General features: G+C 41.1%; 1 protein-coding gene across 10 annotated transcripts in view; it reads left to right on the top strand.

Annotated features, from left to right (window-relative positions):
* The window catches only part of fam53b (family with sequence similarity 53 member B), a 112,900-nt gene that overhangs the window by 43,993 nt on the left and 49,543 nt on the right, over positions 1–19,364 (top strand). For 6 of the 10 annotated variants that reach the window (XM_069899736.1, XM_069899735.1, XM_069899734.1 and 3 more), the window contains one exon: positions 7,946–8,733. In XM_069899736.1, coding sequence (XP_069755837.1) covers positions 7,946–8,733 — 788 coding nt within the window. Of the gene's footprint in view, positions 1–5,457; positions 5,510–7,945; positions 8,734–12,396; positions 14,810–19,364 lie in introns of those variants that run through there. The other 4 variants (XM_069899741.1, XM_069899740.1, XM_069899742.1 and 1 more) reach the window with 2 other exon arrangements.

Below are 19,364 nucleotides of genomic sequence, written 5' to 3' on the forward strand. Positions count from 1 at the left end.
GTTCACTCCCTCCAGCCCTCTGCTGTTCACTCCCTCCAGCCCTCTGCTGTTCACTCCCTCCAGCCCTCTGCTGTTCACTCCCTCCAGCCCTCTGCTGTTCACTCCCTCCAGCCCTCTGCTGTTCACTCCCTCCAGCCCTCTGCTGTTCACTCCCTCCAGCCCTCTGCTGTTCACTCCCTCCAGCCCTCTGCTGTTCACTCCCTCCAGCCCTCTGCTGTTCACTCCCTCCAGCCCTCTGCTGTTCACTCCCTCCAGCCCTCTGCTGTTCACTCCCTCCAGCCCTCTGCTGTTCACTCCCTCCAGCCCTCTGCTGTTCACTCCCTCCAGCCCTCTGCTGTTCACTCCCTCCAGCCCTCTGCTGTTCACTCCCTCCAGCCCTCTGCTGTTCACTCCCTCCAGCCCTCTGCTATGCTGTCTTATCCCTCTTGACTGACTAGTTTTACAGTACTTACTGTAACGGGTGGTGCTGATTCTCCAGGAATGAAGATTTTGCGTTGCAGTATCTGAATCTTGAACTCTGAGTCAAGATTCTGATTCACATCAACTCCCTTGTATATGACTGTTGTGATCTATCAACTCCTCTGCATGCCTGTCCGATAATAGTTTCTTTACTTAATCCATTTGATCACCATCAACCTAACCTCACCAAAGCCTAAACCCTTCAAGCTGGATCCGCCGACATAGTTCACTGCTTCATGTCTCCAATTAAACCATTTCAGTTGGTTATCCAATTGCCTTTAAAACTAAAGGCTACGTGCTTTATACTTTGCATCAGTGCAATTTGAAATTACAATTGAGGAATTAATTAAAGCTAAATTGAACACATTTTTCAACACTTGAGTTGCCAATTATGTTCACAGACTTGTAAACATATAACTCATGGAAACTACCTGCCATCTATTTACATTTTTCTCTTGCAGCACCCTCCATTCCCTCCCCTGATTGCACCCCCCTTCCCCCCTTAATTCCAACCTCTCTTCGCTGTGATCTCAGCTTTGTCTATTCACTTTTTCTCTGCTGTCTGCAGCTCAACTGGCCTGCAAAATCAATCATACTTTTGGCAGTATATTGCTTTTTTCTTTCTATTGGGCTTGCTTTTTTTAAAAAAAAAAGGAATTGCTTGGTTAAGGTAACTAATTTGTATTTGTAATTCATGGTGTAACTAAGTTCCTTTCATTCTTAGAATTAGACATTATTGCATGTGGGAAGGGAGCAGCTGAGTACCCATTGCAAAGATATCTGCTCTACACCATCCTTATATGACAGAGTTTGCATCCTTGTTTGTATCAAGGGCTCTCCATTGGGGTTGTGGCTTTACACGTGGGTTAGATTCGGGCCAGACCTGGCATCTCAAAACGAAGCATCCATGAGGCAATGTGGACCATTGGCAGCAGTAGTGCTCCTGTATACCAACACTGGCTGCATTGTTCTGACCCGGTGTATTCCTCTCTAACATTACTGTCAAGGGGACAACCCTGGTTCAATGAGGAGTTTAGAAGGCACGTTGAAAGCAGCATCAAAAAATCAAGAGGTCTCATTGCAACACAGAGCCATATACATTTTAAGCAACCAAATCGACTGGCAATACACATGGCTAATTGATCTCACGTCTTGTATCAAAGCTCTGTAGTCCCACCATTTCTAAGCACAAGCAGAGGTGGGCAGTGAAACAGCTAAAGGGGGAAGAGAAAAGATGTTCAACATTGTAGGCCCAGCATGTGAGTGCTAATATAAAGACTGAAGTCTTCACAACTCTTCAACCAGAGTGCTGAAGATTGATTGAAGATCTCCAGACCGGCAAGGTTAGCATAGCGGTTAATCCAATGCTGTTACATCACCACGGATCGGAACTTGGGTTTGAATCCCATGCTGTCTGCAAGGAGTTTGTACATTCTCCCCATGGCTGCTTGGGCTTCGTCTGGGTGCTCCGGTTTACTCCCACCTTTCAAAATATACTGGGCGATGTAGATTAATTGAACAGCACAGGATCATGGGCCGGAAGGGTTGTTTCCATGCTGCATGTCTAAATTTAAAATAAACAAATGACAAAAAAAAACAGTCTTCACCCATTTTGATTTACTCGTTGTAATGGCTGAGAGCACTGGATGCAACAAAGGAGTCTGGACCAGGCATCGTCCCAGCTGTGATGCTGAAGACCTATGCTTTAGAATTACCTCCAGCCAAGCAATTCCTATACAGTTACAACAATGGCATCTTTTGAAAATGTGCAGAATTGCCCAGGCATGTGCTGTTCACCCAGTTCTTATCCAACAGTCTCCTCTCAGTCATCAGCACATTGATGTTGTCATTGGTGCTGTAAAGCAGCAGTTACTCACCAACAATCTACTCGGTTTGACACTTGGCTCTTGACTCCAGACTGTAGACTGGTCCATCTACAAGGCACCAGTCTAGAGCATGATGAAATGTTCTACTCGTGAACGTGTGTAGTGTCACTAATTCCCAAACAGTTCAGCACCACTTTAAGTTGCTCACTTAATTAGCTCCCCATCAACCATACTAAGTGGCTACAGTATGTACCATCTAAAAAATGCACTGAAATTGCTTATCCAGGCAATTTCAACAGCATCTCGTAAACCTGAAAAGAGGGACAAAGGCAGTAGGTGTATTGATACACCAACATCTCCATGTCTACCTTCAAAGCACACATCTGGAAACAGAGCACACGATGGGAGTATCTGCACAGTAAGGACTGTTGCAGTTGAAGAAGATAGTTCCCCACAACCTTCTCGAGGGTATTTTGGGTTGGCTGCTGGCTTCCAGCCTTGCCAGTAACATCCAGATCCTGAGAATGAATATTTGAAAATGCACAACCCGAGCTTAGCTAATTAATGCTGTGGCAAATTAGGGAATGAGTTGTGATCACAAGACCTGGCCCCATACTCTGTTGGTCACAAGACTTAGTCCCATGTTTTTTAGTGAGTAGCTAGGTCATTGAAGATCTGCAGTCTTTGTTCAATTGACTGATTTTTAAAATATATTAATTTGAGACATTAGCATTGACAACAGGCCCTTCTGGCCCATGAATATGTGCTGCCCAAATACCCCAATTGACCTACAATCCCTGTACATTTTGAAGGATAGGAGGAAACCGGAGCACCTGGAGGAAACCCACGTAGATATGGGGAGAACGCACAAACAACTTTGCAGACAGCACCAGATTTAACCCCAAGTTACTGCTGGTGTAATATAATTGTGCCAACCGTATAATGATATCCCAAGGAGCAGTTAGGTTCACACAACTGTACTCCTGAGCCTGTGTTTGATGGAGAAAGTCATCTGGAATTTGTTGATTTAGTATCCACAGATATGGACTAGAAATCTGCTTGTGTAGCTTTTGACTGGTGTGTTTGTTTGTGATGTGTTCCCCTCAAACAGTTGTCGATTTCAGAACACTTGAATGACCAGATGTCAGTCTAGTGTCAGAGCCAAAGCAAGGAGAGCACATTGGCAAGGGAGAGGGGAAAAAAAAACAAGTCAATGTTTAGTTGACTTTCACAGATGCCCAGCATCGATTATGTAAAATGGCTTTAACAGATTGAAGACTTCAGACTGGGTTGTGCATCCCCAAAGCATCATTAATACAGTTTAGGGGGAGTTGTCCTCAAGTAGGCCAACTGTTATCATCTTACTTGTTGAGATTTTACTGAACTCATTCAATGTGTTTTTTTAAAAAAAGCTTGTGTAAGAATGAGGTATATAACAGTTATAGGCCGGAAATTACTTTTTGTAAAGAAATGCAAATAGGCAGAAATCATCCTGGGTTGCTTCCACTATATTTGCATTTGCAATGTGTTGTATTCTGTTTATAAAATTCCATTTCACAAGTACATTTTGACAGCAGGGCTATTACCATTGTTCTGCACAATGAACTTAAATGTCAAAGACAATGTGAGCGGAACAAAACCTTTTATTACAAAGTTGTTACATGTCACTGCTGAGCAACTTGATGTTTCTTGTTTTTAATTCATTAAGATATAATATCACTGATATTACACTAAAGCCAGTAAATTCCTGAAAAGTTTATACTTTTGACTATAGTTAGTACACTATAAATAGATGCAATGGTATAGTCCCTTTTAATTCCGAATGTCAGCTGTGCACCTATTCATTTCACTCTTCATAGTTTGTTATCTGAATTTTATTTCAGCTTTCCCTCTCCGGCTGTGTGTGCATTGCATTGATTGGCAGGTGCGTCTCCTCAATATGCCCCTGTGCATTGTTCACATCTCTCCTTGTCACTTCAGTAATTCCTCATGAAATATTCTGTGGTGTACCTCGCAGACAAATAATCGGTCTTTGCCATTCCTTCCAATTGCCCCTCCACGACCAATTTTTTTAAAATACAAACGACAGTATATTGACACGTCAGAATGAGGGGAACAAAATGATTCCAGGACTCTGAACTCCTTTTGGCTTTTCCTGATTATTCTTCTAACTTACCGAGGACCTGTCACTTTCCCTCATCATAACTGAGTTACAGGCTTGATGTGTGTGGCAGCATGAAAAAAAAATCTGTACTGTGCTGGCTGAATGATCAACTTGTCAGTGGTTTTCAAATGGCCAAGACACTGAAAATTTTTTGACTCTGTCTCCTTGGTTAATATAATGAGACATTACTTCATTTGATTGATAGCATAAGTATGTTGTGTTCATTTTTTTTTAACCAAGCATTTACTTGTTTTATTGCCATTGGATTGTGGGGATATTCTGGATGTTTAAAATTTTCTTTGATACCCAAGTTAAATTCCAATCAGGGTTGAGGGAGATCTTTCTGAGTTGAATATTTTATCTCTGTTTTGGAGGATTTTTGAATCGGTACTTGATAAGAGGGCAGGTAACAGGCCATTTGATTCTTTATAGAAGTGCATATTCAAATTAAATATTTATTTTAATAATTTAAGGCTTTAGCCTACAATGTTAGCAAAATCACTGTGATATAAATATATTCATTTGGGCCGAACGTGCCTTTGGCTTAAACTAATTTGTGATAAATTGCCTATGCAGTGATGGAAATTATCAGTGTGTCATATCAATTATTTATGAAACTGTGTTAAGGAGTTTAATTCCTATTTGGATGAATAATAATGGGAGCCTTGCAGGTGATTACACTGCTTGTTGCCAGCATAAGCAAGAACAATAACCAGCTCATAAAATCTAATAATAATAATGGATGAGAGAGAACATTCGACCCAGCTTTGTACATCCATCTAGAAATTTTCTGAATTATCAATTACAGCAAACAAACTTATTATTGGATGGTTCTACAGTTTATTTTTCATATTTTGTTAGGAGATTCATTGCGTGTATTGATGACTCAGTTAGATCTAATTTTAACCAAACCTCAGTTAGAAGAGGTAGGGCAGGCCAATCACAATATTTATCTTGCACGTCATTTAAGTTGAGTTCTAAATCAAGCATTTGATTTAATCCACCTAGATCTCTTGATGGGTTAGAATGAGCAAAATCTGGTGTTTGACAAAGTACCCAGGTATAGTCGTTCAAAATTTACCATTTACCAAACCTGAACTCATGACAGCATGTGTGGATTAGTTCTCTTGTACCTACATCCCATTGTCAAATTAATACCCTTGAATCATTTAAAAATTGTTTGAAAACTGCATGTAATGAATTTGAGTTTTCCATAATGGAGAAAGATGGACTGAATATTTTTTATCTGTGATTGTAAGATTTAATGAATAATTTACTGTTCCTGATAACCACTGTAATTAATTAGGACCACAGTATAGCAAACAACCTGCTCACTTACAATGTTCTACCTCCCATTTTTTTTTTTTGAAGAGGAATTATTTAACACAGCATCCGGACTGATTTGATTCATGATGCTCTTTCCATCTACTGCACAGAATAACTTTCCAATCATCTCACAGAAAAGTTCCTTGAAGGATGAGAAGCCCAAATTTGTCCAGTCACTACAAAATGCAGATCTCTGCCACACTGATCCTGCCGGCATGGTTTTCTTTCTGTGATTAGTCATTGAAATGGGAAAAAGACGTAATTATTCAGTGCCTTCCATTTCCTTAGGAGAGCATAAAATAATTCATAGCTCTGCCCATTTGGAGCCTTTTTCTTCAGCAATATTAGATGAGGCTACCATTGCTTGGTGCCTTTTACATCTACCTGCAGAATCAAAGAGGCCTTTGTTTAATGACATCAACATCTCCAGCAAAGGAGGGCTCCCCATAGTTTACCCTCTGTTATATACTCACGTTCATGTTAAGTTGAGGCATTTGGCAGTGAAATATCCGACTGACGAACCACACTGACCCCTTTGTTCAGACATAGTGGGTCTTTTCAGGTAAAACAATAAAGTCTGACATAGGGAGGATATATGGGAATTTGCAGGATATTTCATGGAATATTTGAAGGGTATTGCCATCTGTCCTCTCAGTTAGCTTCTAAATGTCATTGATTCTTTTCCTCTAAATAAATAAATAAATGGCCAAAGTTGCTGTACCAAATACATGTTGGCACAGGTTTTTTTATTGGTTAACACTGAGACTTTGTGGCCGGGGGGGTGATAATCGTTGAATACGTTTTATTTTGGAGTAACATCCTGGTACCCAATTTCAGCAGAATCAGGCTAAGGGCATTTATTTTGGGCGAAGATTGGAAGAGGCTCCCAGCTGGTCCTGTTCATCAGCGCGCCACTAATGGTCTTGAGAATGAACTAAATTGTGGGTGCCCCATACTTGACCCACCAGTTGGTGGATATGTGTGGTTCCAGATCAATTAATTTAATAATACCTCTGCATTAGGAATGGAGGACAAGATGACAAAAAGTGCAGTAGGATGTGGATGGGCAATCGGAGAGGATTGTGGACGGACGATGAAGAACAAGTTGAATTTGTGTCAGCTTTCGTGTCTCTTTCAGAATACCCTGAAGCATGTGACAGACCATAGAATTGGTGTAGTTTTGAAATCAAGTCACTGTCATCATTTGGAAATCTGGCAGAGAGTTTAGTACATCATGATCTACGAACAAAGTGATAATGATCAAGTGATACTCACTGAGAGATAAATATTGGCCAGGACCCTCGAGATAACTCGCTGGGATAAGTATTTTGCTCTTTGATATAGTGTCGTGTGATCATAGCTCTCTGAGAGAGCAAATGGAGCCTGTTTAGCATTTTATCTGAAGGGCAATCCATCATTCCTAAAGCTTCAGCCTGGAGTTTTGTGCTCTGTTTCCCAACTCAGGAACAAGAGTGCAACCTCCAAAGTACAGGGGAAAACCAGAATGTATGAGCAGTGAGTGGATTAGACATGGGGTGAAGACACGGGACTGTGGTAGAGCAAGTGGGTGATTGGACAAAACAAAGAAATGGAAGAGAAGAGAGCAGGGTCCTGGACCATATCAGGAAAAGGAGATGGGGGAATAGGACAGGGGTTCCCTGGATGTAAGATAGGACCTCGGAGGGAGTGGGCTGTGGTGAAGGATTAATGGGAGTTAAAACCAAAGTGAGCATGAACTTTTCAGCCTGCAAATTCAGTGCTGGTTTATCAGTGTATAAAGACCTGTGATCATGGTGCGAGACTGAGTTTATTGCATTATTTATCAATGGTGCCTTAAAATACTTGAATAGTTTGATCTCATATCCCTAGTAAATACTGCTCATCTGCTCATGTGTATTTTATGTACCTGAGCAACATTTAAAATATTTAGCCTCTTTTTTTTTTCTCCTCTATTACCTGTATATCTATCCTGCCAAGTCACCTGTGGTCTCACACACTAGTTCCTTGGATTTAGGTAGAAAATGTGATCACGCTAACTTTTGGACATTCGATTGAAATTATGATTTACCATTCTTTTTGTAATATTGCTTTCCTTAAGAACTAATCCTTGAAGTGGCATCAGAGTACAGTCTAATAAAACCTTTCTGTTTTGTTTGTTTGAAATAAAAAGAGGGTGATCGGTGGAAAGACCTCAACAGGAAGTGTCACATTGACCTTGAGCAAAGCTCCAGTCATCTGGATCCACCTTGGACTTGTTTGACTGGCTCAGATGAGTATCAGGAGAATGCAGTCTGGCCAAGTGATGCAGGTACAACGTCTGCCGTGACCAGTTTAATCAAGGACCTCAGCCTCAGTGACCCAAGCAGCAACCCGTTGGCACCTCCCAGCAAGCGACAGTGTAGGTCGCTCTCATTTTCAGATGAACTCTCAAGCTGTCGGTCACCATGGAAACCAAGTGGGTCAAAGGTCTGGACTCCAGTAGACAAAAGGCGCTGCCACAGTGGGAGCAGTGTGCAACATTGTTCAAATGGGGTGTCTACAATGCAGAGGAGTTCAAGTTTTAGCCTGCCTTCAAGATCCAATGTCTTCTCTTTCCCATGTGAACCCTTGGCTACCAGCAACAGGTCTGTGTACCATTGGGGCCAGGGCTTCTGGGCCTCACCCACCTGTGGAGAGTTTGAAGATGATTTGCACCCTGATGCCGCTTCGGGAATTGCATCCAGGGTCGATCTGCTACGGCCACTTTCTGCATCTCATGAGCAGATATCTGTGCTGGAGCTCGGCAAGCCATCCACAAATGCAGCGTCTGCCACAGCCCCAGAGCACGTGCAGAGAACCAGCCGCCTGCTCCGATGCAGGTCCCAGCCCTGCGTCCACAACGATCAGAAAGTTGGGATGAAACGCCGGAGACCAGAAGAAGAGCAGAGGCCATCCCTTGACCTTGCCAAGATGACTCAGGTATGTGCTGGACTGTAGGCTCAGGCTGATGTTCTTTAGACCCTTCCCCATCTTCCCAAAATGGATGTGAAGCAACTTCGATGTCATTGAATTATAAATTACAAAGATGTGTGCACTGCTCCTGTGTATTAATATGACATGAGCACATTAGAAATGACTTGTGTATTCAAATTTTACAATATGTAAGACATGCAGGAATCACTCAACCTTTTGATAAGATTATTTTAAATTTCCAAGGGATTGTCATTCATCTGTGTGCACAATTACATCTTGACAGGAGAATAAAAGCTGATTGATAAGAAACCATGTAGGGATTAACATTTTTGTTTCAGCACATGAAGGCCAGGATTAAAATTGGAATGAAAAACACTATTCAGGAAATATTAATAACTTGCTACATTTTCAATCATTTGAGCTGATTTTTCAAGCTGTTACACAGCCAGAAACAGATTTTTAGCTTGAACACAAATAATACAGATTTGCTGACCTATTCTTAGGAGAATGCAGATGCATCCTAAAAAATGTCCTTCACATTTTATCCAGTCAGTATTATAATCTCTTCACCATCAATCTTGTTCCTTTCATGATGCAAAGTTCTAAATTTTTAATTCCGCTTTGGGGCTTCTTTTGCAATTCAACTCGGTGGAAGTTGATCTTCTGTATGACTGGAGTGGTTTGAATATCTAAAATATCTTTTCTAAAACCATTGAAAACCAACCGGCCATGTAAACCCAAAGATTGTAAAGCACTCTCTTATTTTTAAGCAGGGGTATCAATTCATGGATTCTCAAGTCGATTGTAACTGATTCCTGCTACGTTTCAAAACTGTTGTTCCAAATTCTTTGTTTTTTTAAAAAAAAAGGATTTTCATCTGGGTTTATTTTATCGAAAAGTCGCTGGAGTAGTTTTAAACCTTTTACATTTTTTTTTAAACCATAAAACGTTTCAGCTGGACGAGCAAACACTTTTGAAAGCCTGTTGTCTTTGTTACGAACATGAGGAGATAATTTAGCAGCCTCCCTTTCTCACTTGTATTAGAAAGCAAACTCAGCACAAATGAACTGATCCATAAATGGTTTTCCTTTTGCACTTGGGCTAGTGACCAATTTTCTTTTTATAAATTAATCATAATGTATCAATCACCTCTCTTTACCCCACCCTCTCTTCTCAGTACGCTCTCTTCTCACTGCACTTTCCCTGGAGTCTCCTCTACTTCACCCTCTTTTGTCCAGTCCCTTTCTCACTCTTTGCTCTCTCATTTTGTATCCTCCTCTCATACCAATCCCCCTACTTTTGAGGCTGTTGCTGGTCAGGAGTATCCCATGTTAATACTAGTTACTTAGTTGGCCTTGAGAAGGTGGCAATGAGCCATGATGCTCTTGGGAAGAAAGTTCCAAGACTTAGACCCATCAGCAATAAACTAATGGCAATATATTACCAAATTCATATGGCGTATAACTGACGCAGGAACCTGCATACGGTGGCATTTCCAGGAGCTACTGCCCTCCTCCCTGTTGCAAAGACTCGTGGGCTTGGGAGGCTCAGAGTGGTTCAGTGAATCGCATCATTGGTGATATAGAGTGGAGCTTCAATGCTCTAGGAGAGGAAGTGAAATGCAGTGAGGTGAATGGGGTGTGTGTCTCAAAAGGCTGTTTTATCCAGGATTATGGAAATTTCTTGAGTGCTATTTGGCAAGTAGCAGGTATTTCATCACCTTTATAAAATGTGTCTTGCAGATGATGCAAAGCCTTTTGGTATTAAGCAGTGTGTTATTCCATCTTAATAAATTGACCAGCATATGAAAATTGTGGCTTTTAACTTTCAGGTCAATGGTGACTGTGCCAGCTTGTAGGTGGTGGTAATGCCAGTGACTATCTAGATTGACCCATATTTGTTGGAAGTTGAAACTTTGCAGCACAGTTGTCACCCATTAGTTATCAGGCCATGCTTGAGGGTTCTCCAGATCATTCTGAATGGGCTGCTTCAACCTTGCTGAGAACTTGCAAATGGAGTGGAATGTTGTGCATTCATCAGAAAACATCTCCACCTCGCGATGAAAGAATGATCATTGATGAATTAACTGGAGATGGTCGGGCCTGAGGAACTCCTGCTGCAGGGCTCGCTGTCTGGCATGATTGACTGAACAAGCTCAATCTTCCAAGTTTCATCAATTGTGTATATTTTTTGTATCCACCTTGGTGCATGATAATGAGTCCAAGTGCCAATGTAGATGGTGTCTATGGGACCTAGAGTTTTACATCATTTGGGCACATCTTTGACACAAATGAGTTCTAATTTACATTTGCATTTTTTAAAGTGGCTGTTCCACAATAATAAAGAATTGAAGAATTTTAAATGAATACTGCCTGCACCCTGCTTCAGTCTCCAGGCATAGCTTTGAGCTATCTTCCCTACAACTGTAATTCCTTGTCTCATTCCTTTCCACATTGAATTTTCTGTCCTTTACCACCCGCATTCTTTCAGCGAACCTGCAAAAAATGGCCTTCCATCTTCTGACTGATCATTTTGTGTGCTCTTAGGTTTGAAGTGGATCAGGTTGGTGGTGGATAGCTAGGATGTGGAAGCAGGACATCAGGGTGGTTGCAGGGAGGAGAATGCCTAGAGTTGGGGTGGTCTGTGACACCCTGTGATGTGGTTGGAGAAGCAACGGGAGGTGCGGCCAGGTGGCATTGGACATCCCAGCACGTAGTTTAGGTTTTTTGGTAGGAATATGTAGGTCAGCATAACGTGGAGGGCCAAAGAGCCTGTACTGTACAAAGTTCTGAGGATATGGGTGGGAAGGCACAAACAAAAATAGCTGAAGAGATAGGGGGAGGGGATGACTCTATGAATGGAAATGGGAGGGGTGGAGAGCTGGAGGAAAGGAGACCGGGATGGGGAAGAGAGGAAGAATTTTTGCTCAGTTATTGGCTATTAATATAGTGATGCTATTACAGCGCCAGTGACCCGGGTTGGAATCCAGCACTGTCTGTAAATAGTTTGTATGTCCTCCCCGTGTCCATGTGGGTTTATTCCAGCTGTTCCAGTTTCTTTTCATCCTTCAAAACATAATGTGGGTAATAGGTTAATTTGAGCGGCATGGGCTTGTGGGTTACCCTGTTACTGTGTTGTACATCTAAATTATAAAAATAATGACTGAAAACTTGACAGAGCAGAAGGTGATGGTGGGTGGGAGGAAACATCGAACACCTGCCATACTTCTCCATAAGTGGAGAGAGCAAGGGAAGATTCCTTTAATGCTGAAACAACCATCAAAGCCTCAGTTAAAGCCCGCAATGGTGTAAATGACCCCTATCGTCCAGGATCTCAGGTGGGCAAATGATTTTTTGTGCAGCTGCTGTTTCGTTGTTCAGCGTCTGTCACTGTGTACATCTGGCCATCTCCCTGGATAAAGCACTCCATGAAAGAACTTCTAACCTAGTTTAACCATTTTATAGAGAAAGAGGTGGAGGTGAGGAAAGAACAGGTCATTTACAAAAGAATGGTTGAATGGACAGATGAAGAAATGAAAGCCACAATAATGCAAGACTAACGTAGTAGCAATGAGACAAGTGGAAAAATAAAGGATGGGATTGGAGCAGGAATAACTGGGCACAGCTGAATGCATGACGTGATCATTTCCTTCCCTCTTTTTAAATTTAGGCACACAGCACGGTTACAGGCTCCTCTGGCCCACGAGCTCATGCTGCCTCATTGACCTACAACCACCAGTATGTGGGAGGAAACTGGAGCACCCGGAGGAAACCCATGTAGCTACTGGGAGAGCGTACAAACTCCTTACAGACAGCGCAGCATTTGAACCTGGCATTGTAACAGCGTTGCTCTAACTGCTATGCTAACCATGCTGTATTAACTTGGGGTTTTTTTTTCTCCAGAGATTCTTCTTGATCTGCTGAATATTTATCACAATATTCTTTCATTGTGTTGGTCAAACCAATATTTGTATTCCAGGTCGGAAATGGAAGAAGTCATTGATGTAATGTTCTTTCTTGGATTCTGCTTGAGCCTGTTTTAGTGGATACTGGGCACCCAGAGAGTCCCCACCTGCTCCTTTGTGTTAAAGGCTAATTAAGTCTGGCAGCAAGCAGAAAAGGGAAATGGGTGAAAGGTATGATGGGGGAATTTGAACCTTTCTCCAGAGATGTCAAAGGGTGTCTGCCCTCATGGGCAGTGAGTGAAACTTACAGGTATTGTTTTCTTTTTAAATTATGGACTCCTAGACATTTGCTTCTGCCATTCTATTTTTTTTGTAATGGAACTACATTAGTAATGTTCCCCAAAGCAGTTTTTAAAAATTAAAGTTCCAAGAAGAAATTACGAAGTGTTTCAGGGATAGTGGAAGTTTGTGCCACCTTTCCACATAGCTCTATGAGGAAATAGCTAGCAGACCAAAACAGCAAACAAATGCACACCTTCACTGATCCTAAAATTCAGGGTCACCCTCAGTCTTGAAGCCTTGCCCAGGGAAACTTTGCAGGCTTCTCTGCTGGGAAATGCCACATCTGGCTTTTTCTTTTTGCTTGCAGTTAACCTTGGAGAAGTCAAGATAAACTGGCAAAACGCTAAACCTCTCTCACTCTCTGTTGAATGTGACTGTGCATTCAAACCCAAAGGGGGCACTTGGCTGCAGCGCAGGATTCTCAAAGCACGGGCATTCACACGGGACTCTCTACCTCTGACAAGCATCTTCTTGGCGCCTTCATGAATGCTAGTGTTTTTTCCGATGCCTTTCTCCAATTTTTTTTTTACTCCTTTTCTGTTCTGATGACCATCGGACCCTTTGTTCTTTCTGCTGGATTTCTTTTCCCCTGACATTTTTGGACATTTGCTTTTGAGAGGGAACCTGGTGAAAACAGCTGAGGCTTCTGTGACCAGGATCCATTCCACTTGAAGCTCTTTGGAAGTTCTCTCACCAACTGCTGAAAAGATGTGCCTGAAGCTTTAATTAACATTCAGATTGAACCTCCAGCATTATCAAATACAGGTTCTTCTGTGAGAGAACAGCACCATGATTTAGACCAATGTGGTTAAAAGTTCTGCCAGATGCTAATTCTGGGTAAAGGTTGGTTGGATAATCTACAGTAATCGCCAGAAAACATGCTTGGTACAAGTGAATTTTGTTTTGAAAAGTCCACACCCATTAATTTGCTCTGAAGTGTGAATAAAATTGGAGCATTGGCCTGATTGGCCTCTGCACCATATCATTTTCCACGGACAAATTCCTACGTCAGACGCACTTTGGTCCATTGTGGCATTTTGTGCTTCAAGTTTATAAATGAAGTAACCAGAGTCGTGATCAATACACAAAGTGCTGTTGGAACACAGCAAGTTGGACAGCATCCATGGAAAGCAATAGTCAGCATTTTGGGCCCAAAACTCTTCATTGCGGAGCCTGAAGCCTCACCCATCTGTGCTTTCCCCAGATAGGACCTGACCCGCTGAGTCCCGCCAACACTGTGTTGGCCCAGTTTTGCAGCACTTGTTCACCACCTTTTGCTATGCACATTGTTAGCACCCTAATGGTAAATGCTCTCAATAGCACCCTAATGGTAAATGCTCTCAATAGCACCCTAATGGTAAATGCTCTCAATGGCACCCTAATGGTAAATGCTCTCAATGGCACCCTAATGGTAAATGCTCTCAATGGCACCCTAATGGTAAATGCTCTCATACTTGCATGGCTTTAGTGAGTGAGAATGCAAACAAATAGACTTTATCAAAAACAATTATTTGCTGGTTGGGAGGAAAAAAATCTGTAGGTTTTGTAGATCCCGCAAGGACTTGAGTTAATAACCTCTGGTTTAGGTACACAGCTAATGGGCAGGCTAACATGTACAAAAAATGTTTTGGCACAAGCTTAAACTCTAATCAATACAATAATGTTTATTTTTCATATTATCTTATTATAATGGCCATTGATTTGGAAAAACTCTTAACAAACATTACATGGTTTGTACATTATAGGTTGCATTACATTTCTGCCAAAGTAAAACTGATTGAAACCACAATAATGAATAGAAACTAAATTATTAAAATTAAATAAAAATCAACCAAATTGTACATTAAATGAATGTAAAATCAAAATAATTTAATTTAATTAATTTGAAGATAATAACATTTGAAGATAATAAAGATAATAAATGGATTCCAAGTTTCTTTTATTACCCAATTTGTTTCTCACCTTATTAATGTGCTTTTGTATATTTCCGCACGTTTGCCTTTTGTTGTTTTGGTAACTTCAATTAGAATTTGACGGAACACTCTGAAAATCAAGCTATTCTTGATCCGTCACCATGAGTACAGGGCAATAATCCAGTAGCCACTGTTTTCTCTCGGCATTCCACTTGCAACATAAATATTGGCATTGATCTAATTGCCTATAGGCAATGTGTGTATGTTTGAACAATAAAAAAAATACAATTGCAGTTGCATAACATTACAGAAACTTGCATTTCTGTCACTAATTTTTCAACATCATTTCCATTTTATATTTAGACACACAAACAAGGGTTTCATTTTATTGTCACTTTAGTGTTCCATTAATTTTAATTCCAGTTAAAACTAAACATGTGACTCAAACTACAGAAGGTTTTTTTCCATCTTAAGGGAATATAATTTAAATAAAAGAATTTTGATCAGTCTGATTGAATGGTAGATAAATCAGGTAGATACTTTGGAGTGTTAAATGAACATTTAACTGGAAAATATAACTGCAGCAATCAAAATAATTCACAAACTATTGAAGTTTGGAATTTGGCAAGGAACTTTTTTCAAATGGATGCATGCTTCCACCCAGAAGGGGAATATCGTTACTAATAAATCTAAAATCCTTGTTTTCCAGTTGCAGATAATTTTCCCATGCCACTATTCTGTTTACACTATTGCAAACGTTGCTTATATGGGCAGACTCTTGCTTTCTAATCTGAATTTTGAGCAGGGCTGGAGCCAGGCAGTATAAAGCTGGGAATATTAAACTTTTGCTCACTCTCCCCAGAGGGAGACTTCAACTTTTTTATAATTACAAGTTTCAGAACAAAAAATGGCTTCAACTCTGCAGGGACCAATGCTGGCAAAAACCATATTAAATGATCAAGGTCATTCCTCTGGCCTCAGATTTTGGATGAGTTTAGTAATAATTAAGAAGGACACAAAATGTTGTTGTGGACTTGTGCCAAAATTAAACTTAACCAGAATGAAAGGAAAGTTATCAGATCTCTTGAAGAGCTCCAGAAATTATTGCGCAGCTGCCCAAAGTTCATGGAAATTAGATGCAAGGAAAACCCTTGACTGTCATGTTACCTAAAATTTGAGCTTCTGTAACTGATATCCCATTAGATTGTGCCAGCCTCAGAATGCATGAATTAAGTGGAGGAATACCTTGCAGAATGTGATACTGTGCCAATATGTAATAGCCTGTCATCCATGACTGTTTTGGAGTCCAAATCCATACATCTCTCAAGGTTGTCATGCATTTTAGAAAGCCTATGGGATACCTGGCTTCATTAATAGGGTGGTTGAGTTTGATAGTTGAAAGGCCATATTTCAACTCCACAAATCTTGGGTAAGACTATACTTGTGTCCAGTTCTGGTCACCTCACTAAAGCTATAGAGAGGGGTGCAGTGGAGTTTCACCAGGATGTTGCTTGGATTGGAAAATGAGGCTAAAAATGAGGTGAGCAGAGCGAGGACTTTTCTCTTTGGAATGATGAAGGTCTACAAGATTCTGAGAGTCATAGATAAGGTTGTTAGTCAGCATTTTTTCCCCCCAGGGTGGGAATAGCAAACACCAGGGGACATCTCTACAAAGTGAAGTGAAGACAAAATGGGTGAATCACGCACTGTCTGTAAGGAGTTTGTACGTTCTCCCCATGTCTGCATGAGTTTTTCCCAGGAGCTCCAGTTTTCTCCCACCGTTCAAAATGTACTGGGGGTGTAGGTTAATTGGGTTTAAATTGGCTGGCACGGACTCGTGGGCAAAATGACCTGTTACCGTGATATATGTCTTTAAAAAAAAACAGGAAAGTTTAGGGGAGGCATCAGGGGTAAGTTGTTTTATACAGACAGTTGTGGGTGCTTGGAATGTCTTGCCAGAGATGGTGGTGGGGGATGAAATATTAGGGGCATTTAAGAGACTCTGAGACAGACACCTGGATGAAAGAAAAAATATTAGGTTACAAGGTAGGAAGGGTTTAGATTGCTTTTTGGTAGGAATATAATTGTCAGCACAATATCAAAGGCTGAAGGGCCTGTACTCTGCTATAATGTTCAATGCCTGTGGCCTCTGCATCAGATTTCAGATTTATAGTCAGATTACATACATGATATATACAACCCTGAGATTCTTTTTTTCTGCGGTGAGGCAGAATTACCACTAATTAGTAATTTAAAAAAAAACTGTATTCAAATAAAAAACTGTAAACAGATAATAAACTGTCTGTGCAATAAAGAGAGAATTTAAAAAATCAATAAAATGCACAAGAGTCCTTAAATAAGTCTCTGATTGAATTTGCTGTTGAGGAGTCTGATGGTGGAGGGGTAGCAGCTGGTCATTCCCCAGGTCCTGAACCTGGTCATTCCCCACCTCACCACTAAGACGTGGGGAATTTGTATGAATATTCTGGAAGATAAGAAACTTGGTCCAATGCCAAAAATGTCTTTTAGGAAAGGAAATTTGCCCACATTGCCTTGTAGACCTATGCATGCGATTACAGATTGAAAGACATGTAGATTAACTGCCTTTTGAAATGTGCTCCTAATCTACTCAGTTGAACCAATCTGTTAAGATCTTTCTTAAGCAGTATTGAAATTCATTTACAACAAGGACTGCACCCTCCCCCCCCCCCCCCCCCCCCCCCCCCCACTGGCAGTTGTGGGTGGGGAATAAATTGTGGCTCTTCCAATGACATACAGAGTCTGTGGAAAATTAAACTAAGACTGATTCTTGGATTTCAACTGTAAGTTTACTAAAGGATCCAGCTCTGAATTTCCTTGAAGCAATTATTTGCTAAGTTGCTGTAGATCTTCACTCTAGTTTATCTGCAGTTTAAATATCACTGTAATCATATACTCTTTACTAAGAAGGGTATCCTTAGAAATATCAAAAGTTTAATAATGGGCTGTAGTTCTCTGGATAGAAATGTGTCTCACTTTGAAACAATTGGTTTAATTTAAAGTTGGAAATGATGGAACATTCAGCAATAATGTTTTACCCGAAAATATTGTAGATTTGTTTCTTTCCCAGTTTCTGCTTGATGTTCTAGTCAGTCAATTAGCTCATTTTTTGTGTTTGCGTTTCCACAACTGATGTACTTTATTGACTCAGTGTTAGCTGCACAAAACTCATGAAGACATACACCCAATGAGAGCTTTTCATTAACATTGTGGGGAAAGATATGGCTCTCCTTATCGTTAAAAACAGAAATAGGGCAGTATTGTGTAACCAATTGTCTGCTGACCTTTCCAGCAGATTTTGATTACTTGACGTGTTAGACTGTGGAAATTTATATTAACATTTGCTAAATGATTTTTTTTGGAGTAAGTCTTATTGGTGCTTCTTTATAAAGGTGATGATGCCTTTTATCAGAGGGCAGCGGCTGTACTATGTTCAATACATGACAGTTAGACATTGTGCACAGCCAGTTTTGAATCTTGACGTCATCGGGTTCTTGCCAGTCCAAGTCAATTTAATGTCAGGATCTAATTAGTGTATTCATATTGCTATTGGTTGAAGACTGTAGCAACACATTGAGATACACTGAGAAGAGAGGAAGTAGGATGGCGGGGCGGTGGGTGTGAAGAAGGTGGGGGGTGGAAGGATGACTTGTAGATAGTGGCCGATGGTGCAAACGGGAGTGGCAGGCATCAATAGCCCCTTTCACACTTGCCAGTAATCCCAGGAATTAACGGCCAGTCGACCTTTAAAGTGCCTAGTGTGAAAGCAAAATCAGCTCCAACACCGGCAGAAGATGACATCATCTCACACCAGGGATTGATGCCCTCAACCCCTAGTACAATCCCCGGTATCTGCAGACGCCAGCGTTGCAATCATGCAAGTGTGAAACGGACAATTGCATTGTGGGTTTGAAATGACACAAGTTTTTGTGAGAGTGCAGGAATGTGAAGGAAGGAAAGATTGAAATGCTGTGGGAACGTTGCAGTGGGGGAGAGAGGAAAAGGAAATAAATAGCAATGGTGGACAATTTTTAAACAGCTTTGGAAAATTGATAGTGCTATAGCACACAATTTATAAAGACCATGCCGTGTGGCAGAGAAACCCCCCCCCCCCCATGAATGCTCCGTACATACAGACATGCAAATAGGCCTTTCTTACCCCCATGGCATTCTGGGAGGGCAGGTCCACCATCATTTTTTCCCCATAGTCTTTATAAATTGTCTGCTATGCTGCTACAAATTTTCCCACACTGTATGAATTGTACACTAAAGTGCAAAAAACTTTCCCACACTGTTTAAAAATTGTCTGTTAATGCTTTCATCCCTAACGTCGAAGTACTCGAGATGGCAGAGGTAGACAGCATCGAGTCCACGCTGCTGAAGATCCAGCTGCGCTGGATGGGTCACGTCTCCAGAATGGAGGACCATCGCCTTCCCAA

Source organism: Narcine bancroftii, chromosome 10 (assembly GCF_036971445.1).
Source record: "Narcine bancroftii isolate sNarBan1 chromosome 10, sNarBan1.hap1, whole genome shotgun sequence".
NCBI lineage: Eukaryota > Metazoa > Chordata > Chondrichthyes > Torpediniformes > Narcinidae > Narcine > Narcine bancroftii.